Below are 21,965 nucleotides of genomic sequence, written 5' to 3'. Positions count from 1 at the left end.
GAAGGAGAGGGAAACAGGAACTATTAGTTGGAGTGAGGGGAGATTCACTGGGAGCAAGGAGAAAGACTGGGATAGGGGACTGGGTCTGGTTGGGGAAGATGACTGGAATTTGGAGCCAGCAAGTTAAATGAAGTAGGAGACTGGGAGCCAGTAGGTTGGAGGGAAACTGAGGACTGTGAACTGACTGGGCAGGAAAAGTAGGCAAGGGGAGAGAGATCAGATGAGGAGGCAGGGTATGGGGGGGATCTGGGACTAGCTGGGCAAGGGGAGGCACGGACGTGGTGGTGACAGACACTGGTAAATTGTGCCTTGAGTCCTGTGTAAGAGGACCTTGGTCTCTACACCATTGTCACACCTGTCAAGCTATCAGGCTGGAGGCACTGAGAAGCCATAGGGGCCTGTAGCCTCAAACATCTCCCTTCTGGGATGAGGAATGAGGCATGGCAAAGAGTATATCAGGTTACTGAGTGGGCCTCCCTGTAACACAGAAGGCACTGAATACGAGTTAGCAGCATCTGGTATGATAGTCATGCAAGAGGCAGCTCTCTTGAAGCCATTACATTGCTCAGGGCCTGACATAACCCCAAGTATGGGGGCAAGGGCTACTGGGACAAGGGATGAGCTATTTACACTAGATTATCCCATACTACTCAATTTACTAATTACAATAAGGTCTTAAGCTTGGCTATGAGAAGATCTAGTCCAGAAGGCATGAAGATGAGTTCTGTTCACTCTATGACAAGGGAAATGAGGCAGTTGAGGGGAGGGGTGTGCTCTCTTATAAAGAGCAGGGTGATGATATCATGCTTGCACACCAGTGGTACCAGAACCCATACATTAGAAAGTAAGAAATATCTCATGGAAAGGAAATTCTGCACCCAAAAAAAATAGTTTGGGAAATATCAAAACATTTCCATTAAGAAAAAAAAAGAAGTCTTGTGTTGTTTAAAAACAGCACCCTGGTTTGCAGTCAGTGAAGTGTTCAGCCTGTAAGTCTTTGCACTGTGAACAGCAGTGTGCACAAGTGTGAGTGGAAGACATACCCAATGTCCAAGTAAGGCTGAGCACCAGGTATAGTGCTCTGTACTGAGTTGTAGTAGGTCTCAAAACTTTCTTTTATCTCCCATGTACAAGGTGAAGACAGGTACGTCACCGGCAGGAGGGGGTGAATTCATAAGCACACAACTATATGCTTCTCAGACATAATTCAGATGGTAGACAGGTGTAACTCTGTGGCTATGCAGCAGCACTCTCCAAGTAGAACCCGATTTGCCTACATTTCCTTACCTTATAAGCAAAGCACATTGCAACTCTAACAGTTGCAGCCCTCTGAGAGAGTGCAGAGGGGGAAAGCAATTCTTTCAAATAAAAAATATCTAATATTCTCTTTCATTTGGAAGGGTACCAAAATGTTGTGAGTGCAACAATGTTGTTCCCCACTCCAGTATGGGTGTACATCGTACCTAAAGATAGCCATGGAACAAGGAAGCATCTGGAGATGGCATGGTGAGGAGGAGATAATTAGGGGAGGGAAGCCAGTGAAAGAAGAAATGGGTGGCTAGGACCTTGTTGAAAAGCAAAAGTAAAACCCTCAAGAAAGTCAGAGTCCCTAAAGTGTACATGCTAAATATATATCTGTGGAGGAATGAATTAAGGAAAGAGTTTCCACAGGCTATTACAATGTAAGCAATAAGGCAATTTAAGAAGACTCAGCACTGACATCCTTTCACAGAAAGATGGAATTTGGGGGCATAGCTAGACTTCTCTCATGTACCTTATTTAAGGTACAAAAATTAGTTTTGTCTGCTAGTTTATTCATCATTAGTCAGGAAAATAACACACAGAGTAGTGCGTAAACAACAGAAAACAAAGTTCCTAAAACAACATTTATATTTAACAGAATTAATGTCCTAATTCATCATGCAGTATTCTGGAGTGGATCTGCAGCAGTGTTCTGTCTTTTAATAAGGTTTTTTGTTTAATCCTGTTTGATTGTAAAGCCACTGTAGTTCTTTGTGTAAAACTGGTATTAAATTCTCACATCTGAAATGATCATCTCTCTGAACCACACAGGGAACAACGAGAAAGTCCATACTAAAAATAGATATGCCTGAACTCAGCAGTTTACACCCACTCATGGAAAAATAAAAAAACCTTTCCCATTGAGATAATCTGTTTAATGGTAATTTTCTCATATACTGTACTGAGTTTAAGCTACCCTGCCGATCAATTACTTCAACCAAAACAGTGTGCCAGTTTTGGCAAAGTTGAGTATACTATCAAAATACCACAGCAAGGCTTTGGGCACCAGAAAGGATTAATAATATTATGTAATAAATTATATATCGTACCAATATTTCTGTATATAAAAAATATACAACAAATCTCTTTTGGCTCAAAAAAGCATCATACATAATACATGTTCCAAAACAAAAGCTTAGTTAGATATAGTTAAGGTTGCCAAGTGTAATCCAAGGGATTGTACCATTGAACAAATCAATAAATAATAGACATTAAAAGCTATGGAGTTTTCAAGCTAAAGTTTCCTAAACAGTTGTGATTCATCCTTCATATCCCGTTCACACACGTTGTCTAAAGTGATAATATAAAAGCTAAACCATGTTAAGATAATGTTATGGAAATCACAAATCAGTTAAAGCCAGGAAATCCAAAATTCAGACTTATCCTGTAATTCATTCCCTGTGCACCTAGTATTTCCAGCACGTATTGAACATATCTGCTGATAAAGGTAATCCTAAAGTACAACTTGTAGAATAGTTTATTGGATCACGTATAGTAGCTGAAAGAGTCTGCTTTCCCTAACTGACCTAAACTCCATGTAAAGCCTTCTTTCAGAGAACAGGCAGTTCTTAAATCTCAGAAAAGTGGCAGCCAAGGCAACCTGATATGGCACATGTTTCAGGCTCGTCTTTAAATATGCTCTCATTTCTCCTTGGTTCTTTAATTGTAATGTTTTTGTGCATAGGAAACAGAAGATGCATTCAAACTTATATACATTATTGATTTATTGAAGTTCCCACATTTGCAGATAAGTCTAAGTTATGAATTATACATTAATAGTAATCACTGTATGTTAAGGTTTGGAGCTGAATGCAATACAAAATTAAGCATTATTCAAATTGTAGCGATCTCATCCCCTTGCATATGAAGGCCTTGCAGTATCACAGGGCTCAGATGAATCTTCAAAAGCAGTGAAAATAAGATATAAACTACAGTCAGCTGTAAATTTGTAAACTGGGACTGCTAAGCATGAAACGAAGAAATAAAGCCATCAGGAAGGAAAGAGTTCTTACTAGTTCAGACTAGTCCAAAGAAAAATATTAAAAATGCACTCTGGTAGCCTTAAAGACAGAGAGTCATTGTCTGGACTGGCAGGGCAGATGGAAAAGGATTGTTGCCCTTTTAAGAGTCCCACTTCTTCCCCCTTCCCCGAGACCCAGCTTCCTCATGAGTTTGAGGGGGATGTGGCATTGACTAAGTGGATTGATTGTCCAAAGGGGCTCAAGCTGCACTCTGCTGACTTTCATTTGCCCAAGAGGAGGGCACACAAGTCCTTTCCCTGTAGCGAGGTGCCACTGAACACCCAGATCAACAGCTCTCACTTGTAGGACTGGGGTTTGGGGCATCTGCTGTGAGCATTGTGCCAGTTGCCTTTTTTGGGTCTGGGGAGGAATTTTTCCCTCATTACAAGATGGGCCAGGACAAGGGTGGGGGAGGGTTTGCCTTCCTGACAGCAGCTCAAGGACCTGGTGGGATGTCCACAGGCAAGGTTCAAGTTGTTGCAATTTAGCAGGTGTCCAATGTAACAGACCAGGGCAACTGCATCATTATTTTCCCTCTCAGGCTTCTAGCTGTTATCTCTCTCGGGCGGAAACCCATATCTCACTCCCTTCTTACCAGGATACATCCAGGCTGCATAGTTCTCTGCCTTTCCCAACAAAGATGACTGCCTAAACAGACCTGCTTGCTTTCTCATCAGAATGATGGCGACAGACATAAGTTACCACATAGCTCTTTCTACTCAAGCCTACTTTATTCTTCAGGTGCATGCACTGCAGAGAAAACACAAAAACAATAAAAGAACCTACACACATGCCTACCGGACATCACTCCACTCTAGAGGTTTCTTTGTAGTTACAAGTTGAGCAGAATTTCTGCTCAGCACAAGCTCACAGTTTTATGATGCCTCAGTAGGCCAAGTCCTTCCAATACTCCACTAAAGATTTGGGTCGTCTGTAGATCAGGAGTCTGTCCATTTGGTGGATCTGGAGGAAGGCCCTGAGTCAGTTTAAAACCCAGGCTTTTATCCAAAATCTTTTCTGTGTCTGTTGGTCTCTGGAGAACCCAATGTGAACTAGTATATGCATATCTCCCCCGGGGGTGTTAAGGCTGATAACAGGAAGTTGATTAACATCCCCCCCTTACTACAGAAGGTACATACAATGCCTCAACAACACATACATAACTGCACTTTTAGTACTATGTTCCCCAAAAGCACTAACCCTAATTCAGTAAGATTTAACTTAGTTCAATAAAGTTTATTTTAATTCTGTAAAGATTGTCCAGGATATTGGCAGTCTGGCATAGCCAGTACAGGTTATCATTCAGTGAAGTCCAGTTTCCTGATAAACTGGGTTTGGAAGTGGATTTAGAGGAAGGCATCCCCTAAAGAAGCTGGGGGTTGAGGTTGAGGCTTCTAATGTCTGACAGAGCAAAGAGACCGCCCTCTTTCCTCAGCTCCTTAAGTCTCATACAAGTGGAGGCACAAAGGGTTCCAGCATCAGGCTGGGACCAGGTGTGGAAGGCTGAAGGCAGATCAGAGAGGGAAAGATGATTTGCACTGTACAATTTATTGCTGGATAGTTCCTAGTTAAACCACATTGCTTGTGTCTTTTCTTTTTTCCTGTATGTCAAGGACAAACATTAGTTATCTATAATCATCACCTTGCAAGAATGCAATTGGAGAGAACGTACACATGACAATCAGCACTTCTGTGCAGAGAGAAGACTGGCACAAATACACGCACACACACACACGCTGCTATTTCAGCATCAATTAAAAATGGATGGAAACAGAGTGGAGCTCTGCTTAACCAACAAAGTGCAAAAGCTTGTCTCCTTCACCAAAGGAGATTGGTTCAAAAGATATTACTTCACCCACCTTGTATCAACAAATAGAGAATTATTTAGAGAGCTGTAAATTCATGTTGAAAGGAAATGATGTGGGCACACAGATTTTAAAAAAAATCACATAAAAGTAGTAAGAAAAATATCCACTGGAGTATAGCAAATAAAAGCTCATTTATTCTATTAAGTTTAACTCAAGCAAAAATAAAAACAAACAATATTTCAGTGCGTGTGTGTCATCCTGTGGAATCCACTATGGCTGAAATAGCAGTTACAGTAATTGAAAAGCTTTCACATGTTTCACAGCCATGGACCCTCAGTGGTAGCACCTGGTGGTGGTTTAAGAATGATTGGAATCTGGAACTACTGAACTGTGTAATGTAAAGGCAGAACGGTTGGATACTGTGTAGAAGATTTCACAGCCATTATTGTTGCTAAAGCTGTTGGAATTCAGTAAGTAACTGAGAGCTTCATTTTACAACAGTGTCAGTCAAGCACCTTTTCCAAGCACAAAATAAATATGAATTGAAATAACAAGGAGTCATGTTTTACTCAATGATGCAAATGACTTTATCACAATCTTTTTTAACCAGCTTCTTTCAATTAGTAATTCAGTCTGGTTTAATGAGAATTAGTAGCTATATTTATTTCCCTTATTATATAAAACTGCAATGGCAAACCATGCATGAAGTTTATGATGTTCTGCTAATTATCACTTCTAGAAGCAAAGGCAACTGACTAAATGACCCATTCTTAATATTAATATTTATTATGTATAAAGCACCATATGCCATAATAGGTCATTTTCATCCAGCCTAAATTATTCTGTGAAAAGACTGACATTCATTTTACAAAAAAGCTTTTATGAAAAAGCTATTTTATTTCAGTGTTTTGTGGTGAGTGCATTGCTTACAATGAACATATACAAAATAATATCAAGTACTGCACAGCATGCTCCATCTACAATGTACTTACACTAAGTAATCTTTACAACACTTCTATGAACAAGAAAGTATTTTTTTCATTTTTTTACAGATGGAAAAGTTGAGGCTGAGAGGTTAAGTGACCTGCCTATAAAGCAAGAACATGCTTGAGACAAGACAGGATTAGAACTCAGAATTTTTCATTCAGAGTCTTATGTTCAGTCTACACCTTTCCATCATTGACTCCTATGTAAATACTATACTATAACAGAAGAGAAACTTGAACAAGTTACACCTCTACCTCTATATAACACTGTCCTTGGGAGCCAAAAAATCTTACCGCATTATAGGTGAAACTGTTATACTGAATTTGCTTTGATCCACCGGACTGCGCAGCCCCGACCCCCAGAGCACTGTTTTACTGTGTTATTTCCAAATTCGTGTTATATCAGGTGGCATTATATCGAGTTAGCGGTGTATTCTCTTTTATAAAGAGAATTTAAAACATTTCTGAAGCAACTTGAACCAAGTATTTACTATGTTTTTCCAAAGGAATTTGCATATTTTATTTTCAGTGTCCATTATTTTTATTTTCTGTATTACGTTGCACTCCAATAAATACATTCTACAGATGTTGGAAATAAAGCAAATGATATTTCAAATTCAAATTAAGTTATGGTTTTAATGGCTAGTAGGTTTAGAAACAACAATCCATCATTTTAGCACTTTTGGAATAAGTGCAGTAGTGCATCTGGGTATCAGTGGTTCTATACCAAATTCAATCGGTCTCACTGCTTTTTTAAAATATAATTTTATTTTAAAATAAGATTTTAAAGGAACAGGTTCATTTGTCCCTATTTAATTAGTCAGCACAGTCTGCATGTAATTCAAGACAGGTAAGAATTTAAGAAAACACAAGAAAGAAATGAATGGCCAAACTGGGTCAGACCAAAGGTCCCTCTAGTCCAGTATCCTGTCTTCCAACAGTGGCCAATGCCAGGTGCTTCAGAGGGAATGAATAAAAGAGGTAATATAAGAACATAAGAAAACAAAACTTCACATTGCAGAGCATTTGTAAAATACAATCTATTCCTAAAATAGAAATCAAAGAGCAGAGCTGGGGAGATAAGGTTTCATGGTATAAGCAGTGGATCCAAACTACCTACACACACACCTTGGAGCCATAAGCCCAAATCCTAAAAAGTGTAACTTCATACTCCTGCTGCAACCAGAGAACAATACAATTTATCCTTTAAGAGGAGGGTCTAAGAAGTAAAGCCTTCCCTGCTATGTGTGGATAAAGATCTTATGACACTTTTCATAAGAGTGGGTAGATGCTGCTGACATATTGACCGTTCCTCCCATTGAAGTCTCCTCCCTAAAGAGAACCTGCTTACATACAGGGAAGTCAGTTGGCTGACAACTTAATCATCTGCCTGCCAGGTGACTTCTTGGTCTCACAGACTTCCCCACAAGTCAACCAATGAGATTGCTAGCAATTTTTTCAGCTTAATTTTTAAGTAGGAAACTATGGAAAGAATAAAATAGAATTTAGGCCATGTCATTTACTTGGATGTCAATTTGGGTTAATATATGAAAGTTTTCCTCAACCTTTCTTCATTCTTTACCATTTCTGGCCCACTTTTTATTTATTTATTTATCCCTCTCAGAACATTGTTAGCAGTGATGGGTGAACTTGTCTTGAAAAAATAAGATGTGGCCTGAGCCTTCATGTATATTTGAGAAAGAAGGCACCTTCAGCTACATATTAACTTTGGAAGAAATGGCTTGATATGTGTGTGTGTGTGTGTGTGTGTGTGTGTGTGTGTGTGTGTGTGTGTGTGTGTTTGTTTTTTAAAAGACAAAAATTGAGCAAAAAACCAACCTCCCAATTTCAGGTAATGAAATAACTAGAAATTTCTTTGGTAGAATAAAAAGCTATTTTCTTCTGGCTTTCCTTTGATTAAAGGACAGTACTCCACACAGATTATATAGCTGGGTTCCTTTTAACATGATTACCCCTGGCAGGCAGTTACAATAAAATATAGGATCTTTCTAAAGTAATGTGCTGTTGTTTCAGTAAATATTAACTCCAGTTGTTTTCTGTTGATAGACATGGTATAAGCTGATCTATGGTTTGAGCTTTGTATGAGAAATGGTTTGACCTGTTAATCACCCTAACCCATTTTACTCAGTGGGAAGAACAATCCTTCTTAAACCCTTAACTCTTCCTGCTCTTATTCAATTTCTAATACAACCCCACTTCATTTTTTAATGAAGGAGAAGGTAGATTCTGTCAGTCACCACAGTTGCATAAACTACAGCCGGATAAAGATGGCATTTCCATTGTACACACCTCTTTCCACCCACTGATAACTTTTAAACTAAATGTGAGGAAATATTTTAAAAACTATTTGTGCAAAGCTTAATGATTGTCAGTTTGAAACTTTTCAATTAACTGACCAATATAAATGAACTGTTCACCTTTAAAAAAAATAGAATATTCCTACATATAACTTCATATCTGTTTTAAAGCTTCTATCAAGGTATACATGCATAAGCAGGGTCTGAATTAGCTCTCCTCTGACATCTAGTGGTGAGCTGTGGAAAAAGACTTCAGAAGCTGATCTTGTTTGCATGCATACCCCCCCGCCTAGGTGCTCAGCATGATGGTATTGCTTGCCCAAATGATTACTTGTGGCTAGTGTTGGATCCCCAGTCTCCTTGTTATTGGGGAAGGAGTAATAAAGGGTTTTTATCCTTGCTGTGTGAACCAAGGGCAGCAAAACTGTTCCTGGCATACCCCAATGGAGGGACTCGCCCTCAATTGAACAGCACTGCTAGGCAAGGAACATGGGTTCCAAAGCCCAATGATGTGAAAGAGGGTTGGGACAGGTACTTGTGTCTGGTGGTGTGGGCCCTCTTTAAGGATCCTAGACCCCATTTCACTCTTCCTCTCTCTATGGTATAATAAAAGAGCTAATTTAGATTCAATTGAGAATCTTGTTACACGCTGCAGAGCTAAAACCACTGATACCTAGGTCTACATATTAGATCTACTTTGGTACAGCGTGCACCAGCAGTGAGGCTCCCCCATTAACGGCTGAAATCATTGAGAGCTGTGTTTGGGGGCGGGGGGGCTGAAGACACCTTGGCAAGTGGCCAGATGGACAGCTGCTGGAGAGCCGCAGCAAGCAGGACAACTGGTGGAGAGGCGCAGCAAGCGGCCAGCAGGGCAGCTGGCAGAGAGGCACAGCAAGAACATTCACAGGCCTAGGTACCTGCAGTAGCCATTGTATGCAGAGCAGGAGAGGCTGTGGGACAAGATATACAGGGGGTAGTAAACACTGAGTAACTAATGGGAAGCTTTCCTTGCTGGTTTAATCATGCATCCAAGTGTACTGTTCACAAGCAGTAGGTATGTGTTTTATTGTTCTCATGACAGGTGGGGTTTCCAGTTAAGAAAGGATGGAAGTGGTTTGGAGTTGGTAATCTTTCGGATGGGAACATCATGTCAGCAAGTTTATATTCCTTCTAAAGAGCTTGAACCTCCAACACAAGGTGAGCATTCAACACCAAACCTCCTAGTTTGTCACCTGCACAGTGATTAAAACTAATAATGTAACTTGTACAGAAAATATAGAAGTGCATCTTGGAATGAAAAATTATGTGAATGACAGTAAGTTGCTACTCAGAAGCCACTGGTTAGGTCCTTTACATGGAATGGCTATGCTAATCTCAACGTATCTGCTCTTATCTGATTTTTAAAAAGTTTTTCAGTACTTGATTCAATGACCTTCAAAGTAAAAACAGTCTATAAAAGAGAAGCATGTTTTGTGTACTTGTGTCTCACATAAATTTACTTTTGACAGAAAAACCACCATATTCCCCTAAAGATAGCTATTTTTCTATGCAAATATTTTCCTCACAAATAAAAAGATCACTTGGATTCCAATTTTATGTTCTCAACATCCACATGCAGTTTTATTTATTCCTGTAATGCAGCTAATTAATTGCAAAAGGCTTATTTTCAATTATTTACACCTTTCCCAAGTAATCACTTTCTGAGATGCAATTCCTTATGCTAGTTCTCAGCCCAGAGGCTCTGTGTGTGTGTGTGTGTGTGTGTGTGTGTGTGTGTGTGTGTGTGTGTGTGTGTGTGTGTGTGTGTGTAAAGCATGAAGAGTGTCCATTCAGGTATTCTGAACTAGAGTTTTCACTAAATGTAGGTGCACTTTCTGATGGAACAACATTCCCTTTTCTATTCCAGTATTTATTTTTACAAGCAAACCACTAGGCTGAAATCTCTAGAATTCCTTTCAATATCTAGAAAATTAAAATTTAGTTTCTCAGGGCAATTTTTAAGTCTCTCCACATATACATATGTATTTTAATAAGGTTTTTCATTAGAACAATAAAAAAAATCTAAGTTACACCTTCATCTCTCACCCAGAAGATCTTATCTTTTATATAAGCCCTTTGGGAGAAGACCTATCTTCATATTATCTTGTACAATGCAAAGCATGCCATTGGAGCATAACAAAAAATAAACTACAGCAACAACAATAAGCAATGTTACACTATTAGATAGATGATATAATGAAAAGGAACTACGTTTTTAATTTGTACTGCTGCTCCAATAAACTTGTACAAATTCTTTAAATTCTGTATTGGATCTATGTTTCAATTGTACCTTTTTCTGTAACTAATTAGAAATTCCTACCTATTACAAATATTTACATGAATTATTGAACTAAAATTTAATTATTCCAGAGCATTTCAAATCATATTGTGACAAAAGTACATGTGCTTTGGTGTGTTAGAGAGGGAAACAAAAGTTTTGCCCTTTCCCTTAGAAATATAACATCTATAAGTTGTTAGTTGGAAACAAACAGCACAGCTCTATTGGACCTAGTAAATGACATTTTCTGCCCTCAAAATTGTACCATCTGACTTCAATATATGTCAGCTAGTGTGAAATGGTGGAGCTCTACTGACTCCAATGGATGGGACTTATGCAGTACAAACTGAGGCATCCATTGTGAAGGCATAATAAAGAAGGATTTGGTTGGTGTAGTTTGACCTGAGCTGAATACTACTAACTTGAGAGCTTATCGGGGTCTCCATTTAACAGAGGCCTGTTACACCATAAAGTAAAGGAGATATTTACCATCAACATATCCAGTGTGGTTCTAAGAGGAGAATGAATACCTTTTTGGTTGAAATCAATCTTGCATGTCAGTATGTGATTCAAGAAAAGTTGTGGCTCCTAGCTTAGACACATGAACTCCATGGTATGTCAGTTAGAAGTACAGCTATTCAAAGTGCAATCAGAATATTCCCAAAACACAGATTTTGCTTTCAGATTAATAGAATTATTAAACTAAATCCCCTCTACAATTTACAAGCAAAAGTGTATGATCTGTAATCTCTCTGGGAAAACGTCTCTCAAAGTTGTCTCACATTTATTCTGGAAAAAGACTTAATGGAGAAAAGCTTGAAAACAACAGTAATCTGTTGATCTGAAGTAAACTGAATGTCAATTTAGTTCATCCCATATCTTGTTCTTAAAAATATTATAAAGGGCTAGATTTAATGGTATTGTAACTCTAGTGGAATAATTTGTCTTAAATCTCTCAGGGAAGAGAAAATATTTTATCCCAAGCAGTGACACAGTTTTCTTTTTGTATTTTTATCAATGGCTCTATTGCCCTTTAAGCAAAAGATGATGTGAGGAGGAACTCATCATTACTCATTCAGCAGTGTGTCTTGACTAATTTTATGGTCCAATATATGATCACTCAATGTAAGTTCACACAAAATGCAATTTGCAGAACAAGCAAACTTCCATCTTTGTGACATAACGCATAGGCCCTTTGGGTGTCAGCTGATAGTCACACATTCTTAGAGCCTATTTTAATGAAATTGTGGGTAAGTATGCATTCTGAACTAGCAGTCCTGAAAACTAACTTCTTTATGTATTTTATACCAGACCTATTTATGATCTAAATAGAATGAGTGCTGTGGAACAAAGACCTCATGTGTTAAATTTTCTTTATCAGAGCTGAGATCTTTAACACACCTTCCCTTAAACATGTCATAAATATAATCAAAAAATGAAGGCAACTGCTTATAATACAGTTGTGATTTCCATTGAAGTCTATATTATAATTGTTGGGCTCATAACACAAATATAAACCAGATAATCACGAATAACATTAAACAGATAAATCTAAATATTGGCTCTATATAAATCCGACAGTGGAGAGAACAATTAAGGATTTCCCTAGGATTTCACCCATTTATCACTTTTACAGAGAAGTAGAGTTTGTGTTCTACCCAAAGCTAAAATGAACTGAAATGATCATGCATAGTGATTTACCTTTTTCAATGTACACACATGATCCACTTTAACCAAGAGCTATGAGGTCAAAACTTGGCCAGGAATACAAAATCATATTGAGACTAAAATGTGATTATTGAATTACACTTGATAGGAAATTAATTTTCATCAACTAGGATGTCACTCCAAGAGAAAAGGGAAACATTCATTCAGTTGGTCCAGGATCATTAGTATATCGCTTTGAAGAACATTTTGCTGTCCTATTACGCAGTACTCGCACACAAATGTTATTTCCAGTATTAAGATGCTGTGGAACGGAACTGGCACAGAATTTGGATAGAGATGCTTCTTTAACACATTATAACCTCAGTAATTTAAAATGAACAAAAGTGCATCCAAAACTAAAACTCAAATGATATGAGGTTGACACTGCTTTCACTCTATCAGTAACACCTAATTCAATTGCCAACTTACTCACATTTCCCACAAGCACCTCTGCACACCTCTTCCACACTGCCGCTCATCTATAGGAAGAGCTTCCCAATGAAATTATCTTCAGTCCTCCCTGAAAGCCTACCTGTACAATGATGCCCACAAACCTCTATTGTCTGGCAGTCACTTCTGACTAGTACAGTGGCTCTCAAACTTTTTTTGCTGGTGACCCCTTTCACACAGCAAGCCTCTGAGTGTGACCCCCCCCCTTATAAATTAAAAACACTTTTTATATATTTAACACCATTATAAATGCTGGAGGCAAAGCGGGGTTTGGGGTGGAGGCTGACAGCTTGCGACCCCCCATGTAATAACCTCGTGACCCCCTGAGGGGTCCCAGCCCCCAGTTTGAGAACTCCTGGACTAGTAGGACCTCTCAAGCAATTTATTCAAAATGCATCTTTACTTCTTACAGTTACCTTTTGTCCCCCATCCCAGTTTGTCTGTATATTTATCTGTTGCATCTTGTCATCATCCTGGTTTGACAGGTCTTTGGGTCAGGGACTGTCTTTGTTCCTCTTGTCTGTATAGTGCCTTGCACAATAAGGGCCTGAATCTAGGCACTGCCACAGTATACAAATAATGAAAAAGCCAACCACACACACCACAAGCTAATGGGATGCTAAGGCACTGAAATATATTTTAGCTCAGCATATCAGCCTCTCCCTGGGTTCTGAAATCTTTAGCATGCAAGCACTAAAACAACCTCTCAAAACAACCAGAAATATCTATCATGTCAATCTCCAGTGATCAAATCACAGAACAAAGACAGGACAAGACACTCCCATTCCTAGAAAATAATAATAATCATATGCCATGTACAAGAGAGATGAAACACTAAGATGGTGAGATCCCTGTAAAGATAAAACAAAGGCCCAAACTGTGAGATGCTCTCAGTATCTCCCTCTATTGTTATCAAGACTCAGCTCCTCTCCAGATTTGGCCCAGGGTTAGGAAAAAGTTGAGTTAGATCTCTCAGCTTAGCCATGTCTGTTTATTTTTAGTTTTAAGAAAGCCACTGCATTGAAATTCCTGCTCTGAGCTGTGACACAGCTGGACTTACATTTACACTAAGCCTGTTGAGAACGGAAGGTTCGAATTAGTCAAGTCATCTAAAAATACAGCTCAGAGTAGCAGAATGTAATACTCCCACTGCTCAAAGACTCTAAAAAGAAGTAACAGAAAGACAGACCTTTGCTGCAAAAATCATGTTCACTATAAACATACTTGGCAACCATTGAGATTTCTGTCAGGCTTCTCGACAAACTCCTCTTCCTATAAATGGTTATTACGAACTAATGCCTACATATCATCACTCCTAAAAATCATGCCAGGAATTACAAGAGAGAGCATTTTGTTAACAAATTCTTAAACAAAAAAAACCCCTTGATTTGGATTTAATAGCTCACCAGAAATTGGACGTATACTCTCTCACGTTTCTGCAAATATACTATCTCTGACTGTATTTTGGCTGACAGCTTTTAAAATCATATTAATGTGTAGTTTGGCCACTCCAGGCAGTTCAATGCAAATAGACAAAACAAAAAGCCTAAAAAAGCTTCAGTCTACTCTATAAAAAAGTTTCAGGATATAGTACTAAGATTGGGCTAAAAAAGCATTATTTTCCCTTTCAAATGATAAATAAATTGGGGCAGCAGAAATTAGAATTTTGTAGCCTCTTAATCCTCCCACATAGTGGAATCTACAGCCCCTTTAGAAATTTGCTCTTTCCAGAGTGTCCTCCTTTACACCGTGAGTTAAATTCATCCTCCACTGAATTTGGAATGAATATCCATTAATCCCACCAATCTAATTCTTCGTATTTCAAGAATTAAGGTCCTAACCCTGCAAAGTCTTGTGCACATGAGTAATTTTAAACACAAGTAGTCTTACTGAAGCCATTGAAAACTATTTGTGCAAGCAAAGTTACAAGTGTACAGCTTGGACCCTGAATCACACAGTGATTCAACAATAGCAGGGGTTTCAACATATAATGTGGCCCTTGTTTCTGGGACCAGGCATGGCAGTACTCATCCTTCTAATAATCAACTGTATTTTTTTCTAAGTTATAGAACAATGACCGATAAAGACTATATGGTAACATTTCCATTCTTGAAGAAACAAATAAAATATGTGTATTTTCATCCCTTCTACTCTCATTTTGGGGACCTATTTAATATTTCATGATCAATGGAAGGTTATTAAAGTATTAACAATGCTTCAAAACCTATGCAGCTTCTTCTGCCACGTTTCACTTGATTGACCGCAATAAGTCTACTTACCAGAATTTTTGTAGTATAAGCACTGTTGATGGCAATTGCATTAACCAACAAATCGAGGGTTTTGCTTGGTATAGAATCTGGGTCAGGGATCTCTTTGTAGTGGACATCACCAAAGTAGGCTTGTACTACTGTCATCCTGTTGGTTGTAAGTGTCCCTGTTTTGTCAGAGCAGATGGCCGTAGCATTACCCATAGTCTCACAAGCATCTAAGTGGCGGACCAGATTGTTATCCTTCATCATTTTCTGATGGAAAGCAAAGTAAGAAGTCCTCAAAAATTTGCTATGACAGATTTTTAAAATCTCTCATCATAGTAACAATGCATATAGTTAGATGTGACTATTAGAGTGTAGTCACGCTTGTTTACCACACGTCCCAGTGTAGAGAGCATATAGTAGTCACCCCTTAAAATGCTTGCCAATTTTGCTTTTGATGACTGGATTTGCAGTGTAACCATTCTAAGGAATTACTTGAATACTAATATAACATTATTTAGCTTTACAGAACATTAGCTAAGATAACAGGCCATTTTCAAACAGTGATCACTGTAAGAAATACTAAGTACTCGTGTAATTTTATATGTTTCTCCCAAACTTCTAGACAGATTTTTGTTTTCCTTCAGCCAAGCACCCTAATGGTAGAGATTTAACAATTAATAATTAACTGTTTAAAAATAAACTTTCTGCCAGATCAAAATTTGCAAATACAAAAGAGTGTAAATAGAAGCTAAATGACAACAGCAAGCGTCAGATGAACCCAAAGCTATCTACCTGTAAATCAATGAATATTGCTTTATTTTAAACTTGAACTGAACTGCAGTACTATAAAAATAATCTGTTTTGGTAAACTCTCTTTATTCATCTGATTTAGACTCTTTTATAGTATTTCAAATCCCAGTATTATTAGATTTGCAAGGTAAAACTATATGCTCTTGCATCATAAAATGCAATATTATCACCGGGGCAATGAACTTTACAAAAATTTGCTACTGTGAATATTCCAGAGTATGGTTGTGATCTTTACCCTTGGGCCAATCGGTCATACTCTTACTCAGAGTATGAGTAATCCAAAGTGAAGTCCCACTGAAATCAGTAAATCTATTCATGGAGCAAGGTATTCCCAAATGCAAACAATAGTGTATCACAATCTGGCCCTATGTGTGAGTATGTATTTATGCAACTGATTCAGAAGGTGATTGCAATGTTTAATGGTTAGCATACAGGGCTGTTTGGACACCTGGGTTCTATTTCCAACTTTGTTGCTGTGTGACTATGTGCAAATCACTTCATGTTCTCCGTGTCTCAGTTTCTCCTTGTGTAAAATGGAGATAACAGAATTGTCTACCTTTGTAAAGTGCTTTGAGATTCTCAGATGAAAGTTTTATAGAAACACAATGTGTTGTTAGTAGATTAGATTTCTAAAGTAATCTGAGAATACAGACTTTGGTAGGGGAATAATCTACAACTCCAAAAACCATAATCCCAGTTTTAATTCCCTTAAATTTCCTAATGGAATCATTTACATTAGCTATGGGCAACTATAACAGCATTTAATAATACACCCTCAAAACACATGTGGAAACTTCAAGTCTCAATGTAGAGAGTTTCTGAAGAAATCAAATCCTTCCCAAAACCTATATTGATGCAGCAGGGAATAGGAAGATAAGCAGATATTATATACAAAAAGACTGTGCTTCTCCCATTAATAAATGTTCACAGTGAATTTCAGAGAGACTGTCTTCAATAAGTAAATGTCTTTAGTATTTGTTTAGTATATTTTTCTGCAATGCACATTTACAGAAACGTCAATAAATTTATTTTATTGGAATTTTTTACTTTGAAGTACCTTCAATATGTTTAAAGCAGCTTCTATCAGAGTGCACATTTTGATTATACTGATGTGTGATCCAGCTTTCTACCAGCCACATAAAAATTAAACAGCGAGTCAACTACCAAACTAAAACATACTGAGAGTTGGTCAAAAGAGCTCTTTTTTTCCACCACTGCTTAAAGTGCTGCTTACCTTAACAGAATAAGCCAGAGAAATAGTGACAGCAAGTGGAAGTCCTTCAGGAACAGCAACCACGAGCACAGTAACACCAATGATGAAGAACTTGACAAAATATTGAACATAAACAGGAGTGCACTCGGGCAACCACTGCTTCTTGTTGACAACAAAAGTGTCAACAGCGAAGTACAGTACCAAAATTATTACAGTAATGGCAGACATCACCAAACCTGAAAACACAAAAAGTAATTTTTAACTACAGGGAGAAATAGTAACAAATCAAAGCATTTGCAGTTTGAACCCCACACTTTTATCTAATGTGATTTGAACCTATGCTCTTAGGCCACGGGGGGTGGGAGAATATTATCAATATTAAATTATTGTGAACCATAGAAATGTAAGATCAGGAATCTGTAGTCCATAGATTAAGTCTTAAAAGAAGCTTTGGGGTTATTTGTTGCATTCTTCTGAACTCTATACTACTCCTGTGTGTTATCACATTTATTTTTAAACACCTCTAGCATCAGTGTCTTATTGATCACCCTTGGAAAACTGTACCATCTGCTTAATTTAATAAAAGATTTCCTGTTGTCTAAACTAAGTCTTCCTTTTTCAATTGCAGGACATTATCCTATCTAATACCACCCAAATCTATCCTGCCACAACAGAATTAACCTTCGCCTGTTCTGTGCAATTACCTCTCAGGTATTTATACACCACCTCCATATGCTTCTCTTTTTTAATAAAAGCACATCTTAATAGATCTTGAGGAAAGGGACTGTTGTCTTTATTTTTCTACGAACTGTGTTAGAAATCAGTCTGTTGAACCAGTGGCTGGGCAAGATTGTAAAGGTAAAAGGGCATTTGGCGATAAGGAAAAGTATTTACATAGTTTATAAAAAATAATAAAATAAACAGCAATGTTCTCAAAGTGTTCTTTTGTTCCCAAATGTTAAGCATTTGACTGTGATGCACAGCACTCTGCAGAAACATGACATTTCATAAGCAGTAGGAAATCTTACCACCAAAAAGCTGCATTCACCCTATCATTCAGATTTATTGGCCATACATTAGTCACTATTTCAAATGTGCAAGAACTAGGAAGCAGTCTGGTCATTTGGAATTGTTACAATATTTAAAAGGTAAATGTATTCACAGTTAGTTCATAATCTGTTACTGTTCTGAAACCAGGGCAACTATAATTGGTGTCATATGAACATGTTAACCTTAGATTTAGGAAGGATGGTAAATTGCATTTTTTGTTCACTAATCAGGACTACATGACATGCCAAAGAAACCAAGCAGCATACATTATTCTAACTTGTATCAGGTTGATGTGTTTAATAACATGGCAAATATTTTAATACTTCAGTTATTTTAATACATGTCAATAAATTGTTTAATGACTTAATAAACAGGTTTAAAAACAAATAAAATATTTTAAAGCAATAGAATATTCTTCTAACTAAGGCACAATATCAAGAATACTTTATGCTCCCTTCTTCTTGCCCCAGCACTGAAAAAAGGTGGGCCAAGCCACAGACTTCTAGTCAGCAATTTTATTTGGAGCAAGTGCTTCTTATGTTTTTGAAAATTCAGAATTAGGCACAGGATATCTGGCTATGGTTGTGATGAGAGAAACTTTTTTTTGTCCCTCCACTGGAGTGGGTGCAATTTCATCAACAGTTCCCATTTCCATCAGTGGAAAGAGGCAACTGGAGAATTTTTCTATTTGAATTTTTATCGTGACATTTGGACCTCTTAACTGACACATATGAAGAATGCAGTGTAGCTATACTCATGTCAGTCCGACGATATTAGAGAGACAAGGTGGGTGAGGTAATATTTTTATTATTTATTTATTGTATTTATTTTATATTAATTTTATTTATTTCTGTTGGTGACAGAGAGAAGCTTTCAAGCCACACGGAGCTCTTCTTCAGGACTGGGAAAAGATACTCGGAGCATCACAGCTAATGCAAGGTGGAACAGATTGTTTGGCATAAGTAGTTAGCACATATTCTAAGAGATCATTCAAGATAGAGTGGCCTGAAGAAAAACTCTGTGTGGCTTGAAAGCTCAGACTGCTCTACACTACAGACCTATATTGGTATAATTACGTCGCTCAGGGGTGTGAAAAACCCACACCCTGGAGCGATGTTGTTATACTGGCACAACAACCCATATAGCCAGCACTACGTAGCTACTGCCTCTCAGGGAGGCGGATTAACTACATTGATGGGAGGGCTCTCTCTTGCCAGCTTAGAACATCTTCATTAAAGTGCTGCAGCTCCGCTGATGCAACATTTTAAGGGTAGACTTGCTTCTTGTCTCTCTCACCAACAGAAGCTGGTCAAATTAAAGATATTACCTCACTCACCTTGTCTCCCTATGTATGAAGAAAACCATTTGAGACAATTAATAGTTAATATTACTAATATTAATATTAGCCAGAAGGAATACTGTATCCAAGTTTTACTGTAAACCCAATAACCCTGGGCCTTCTAGAAAATCTTGTCCCTCAGCCTGTTTGCTTCCCTTTTGTTAGCTTGGTGAAGTGGTTGTTTTCCTTTATAACCATAACATTTATTTAAAAATGGGCCATATTTCCAAATGTATCATTACCATCATTTGAAATCTAAATGCCAAGACAGCCTCAATGATCCTCTGGAGTCTCTGTGTTTGAAAGATTTATTCAGCTATGGCCAAATAACTACAGCCTTCATAGTTTCATTGTAAAGCGTTCTCAAATTTGAATCAGAGAAACTAAAAAGCATCTGCCTTCTATGTATAAGAAATCAAGTCAAAATTGCTCCTACTATGCCAAACTGACAAGAATCAGACTCCTGATCATATGGGGCAGGCTCAACCACTCTAGGAAATGAAATATGATGCGACTGAACTGCTTTATATCACATGACCTATTCCAATAAATCAGGAGCTCCCAAACTTGGTTCGTGGCTTGTTCAGGGTAAGTCCCTGGCGGGCCACAAGATGCTTTGTTTACCTGAGCATCCACAGGTACGGCCACTTGCAGCTCCCAGTGGCCGCGGTTCACCATTCCCAGCCAATGAGAGCTGCGGGAAGCGGCAATCGGCCTGCGCCACTTCCCACAGCTCCCGTTGGCCAGGAATGCCTAACCGTAGCCACTGGGAGCTGCGAGCGGCCATACTTGCAGACGCTCAGGTAAACAAAGCATCTTGTGGCCCGCAATGGGCTTACCCTGAACAAGCCACGAACCAAGTTTGGGAACTCCTGCAATAAATGAACCTTTACTAGAAATACACATCGGAGAGTAGCAATATAAAGTTTGACTATATCAAGATAGAGCAAAGAAGCTGGTGTAACACTGACAGACCCCGGTCATCAGCAGGTGGGATCGAACCTGGGACCTCTGGAGCTTAGTGCATGATCCTCTACTGGATGAGCTAAAAGGCTAAGGCTATAGAATAGACTCATTAATCTCTTTCTCTCTCTCTCTCTCTAAGTGGTCTCGGTGCCACAAGATGGGACAGAACAACACACCCAGAAGGTGGTGGGGTTACACTGGCATTTGTGGAAAAAAATTGAGTGAACCACTGATAGACCATTGATGCAGCTGAAACCCAAACTAGGGCTGTTTTTAAGTACACTATCATCAGCAGATTTATTTTTCATCACACACACTTTTTTTGTTTTTGAAGGAATGGAATAAAACTGTCAGATTTGGTAAAAAGCTACTGTGGGGGATGGAGGAGAAGTGGGAACGAAATTACACCAAAATCTGTAGAGGGAGAAGAGGATCTAGTTCCAAGCCTGAGACGATATTATAGATTTTGAATGCACATTCTCAGGAGTCCTGAGGGGACAGGAAATTAAATATCTTGTAATTACTGCACTTGGGAATACTGGCTAGGAGAAACTGCAGTTCACTTTGATTCAAATATTCACAAGCCAAGTTGCTTAGAGCTTCTAGTTTCTCAGTTTCCAAAGCACAAAAATGATCTTTGGTATACAATTCTAGAGTACTGTGATAATTACTTTCTTCATATTTTTAATAAAACTCTCTCTTTTCACAATAATTTGCTTTGAAATCCTATGATGTGGTCCTCACCATAGCATGCTGTTATCTAGTTAGTTACCCGTTCATACCTGCTTTGCCTATCTGGACAGCTAGTTTGGTCAGCTTTCCCTGGAGGACAGATTTCTCTTTCTTGTGCATGCTGGACTTCTTCTTTTCTTTTTCATCTCCCTCTCCTCCTTCTGCACTCTTCAGTGGCTGCATCTCCATGGCAGCAGCACCATCCTGCTGCTTGGCTAACAATGCAGAAGAAAACCATTACTCTAGAACTTTTACCCAACATAATTTCTACGCTTTTATTTAAAGAAAAAAATCTCTTCAGTTGTTTATTCATACTAAATTCAACTTGTAATAGTCCCACATATGTACTGGTAGTAACATGGATGATTAATTATGAATATACGCAGTCCCCTGATCCTGCATCCAGATGTCCATAAGAGGCTTTGCTCATCTGCACAGAGGTCTGCTCATTTGCAAGATCAAGGTCTGAGACTGTAAATTCTTTGGGACATATAACGTGACTTTATAGTGCCATGTACATTTATAGCATTCAATACCTTCTTACTATTAATAAGTGTGTGTGCACGAGCGCGACCCTTATAGACATGCCAATTGTTTTACAAGTAAGAATATTACCTCAGAACTGCAATACTTTTTAGATAATCCCAGAGTCTGAAAACTTTCAACATCACCCTGCTGACTTCTGGCATAA

At 38.3% G+C, this 21,965-nt stretch overlaps 1 protein-coding gene across 6 annotated transcripts in view; it reads right to left on the bottom strand.

Moving 5' to 3' along the window:
- ATP2B2 (ATPase plasma membrane Ca2+ transporting 2) overlaps window positions 1-21,965 on the bottom strand; it is a 563,074-nt gene that overhangs the window by 108,032 nt on the left and 433,077 nt on the right. For all 6 annotated transcript variants that reach the window (XM_039480788.1, XM_039480783.1, XM_039480784.1 and 3 more), the window contains 3 exons: window positions 21,325-21,489; window positions 17,209-17,423; window positions 15,189-15,431 (listed from right to left, as the gene is read on the bottom strand). In XM_039480788.1, the coding sequence (XP_039336722.1) occupies window positions 15,189-15,431; window positions 17,209-17,423; window positions 21,325-21,489 (623 nt within the window). The remainder of the gene's footprint in view (window positions 1-15,188; window positions 15,432-17,208; window positions 17,424-21,324; window positions 21,490-21,965) is intronic.

Source organism: Mauremys reevesii, linkage group 7 (genome assembly GCF_016161935.1).
Source record: "Mauremys reevesii isolate NIE-2019 linkage group 7, ASM1616193v1, whole genome shotgun sequence".
NCBI classification, from domain to species: Eukaryota; Metazoa; Chordata; order Testudines; family Geoemydidae; genus Mauremys; species Mauremys reevesii.
The sequence above is the reverse complement of the archived record's forward strand: the minus strand, read 5'-3'. Positions and strand labels throughout refer to the sequence as shown.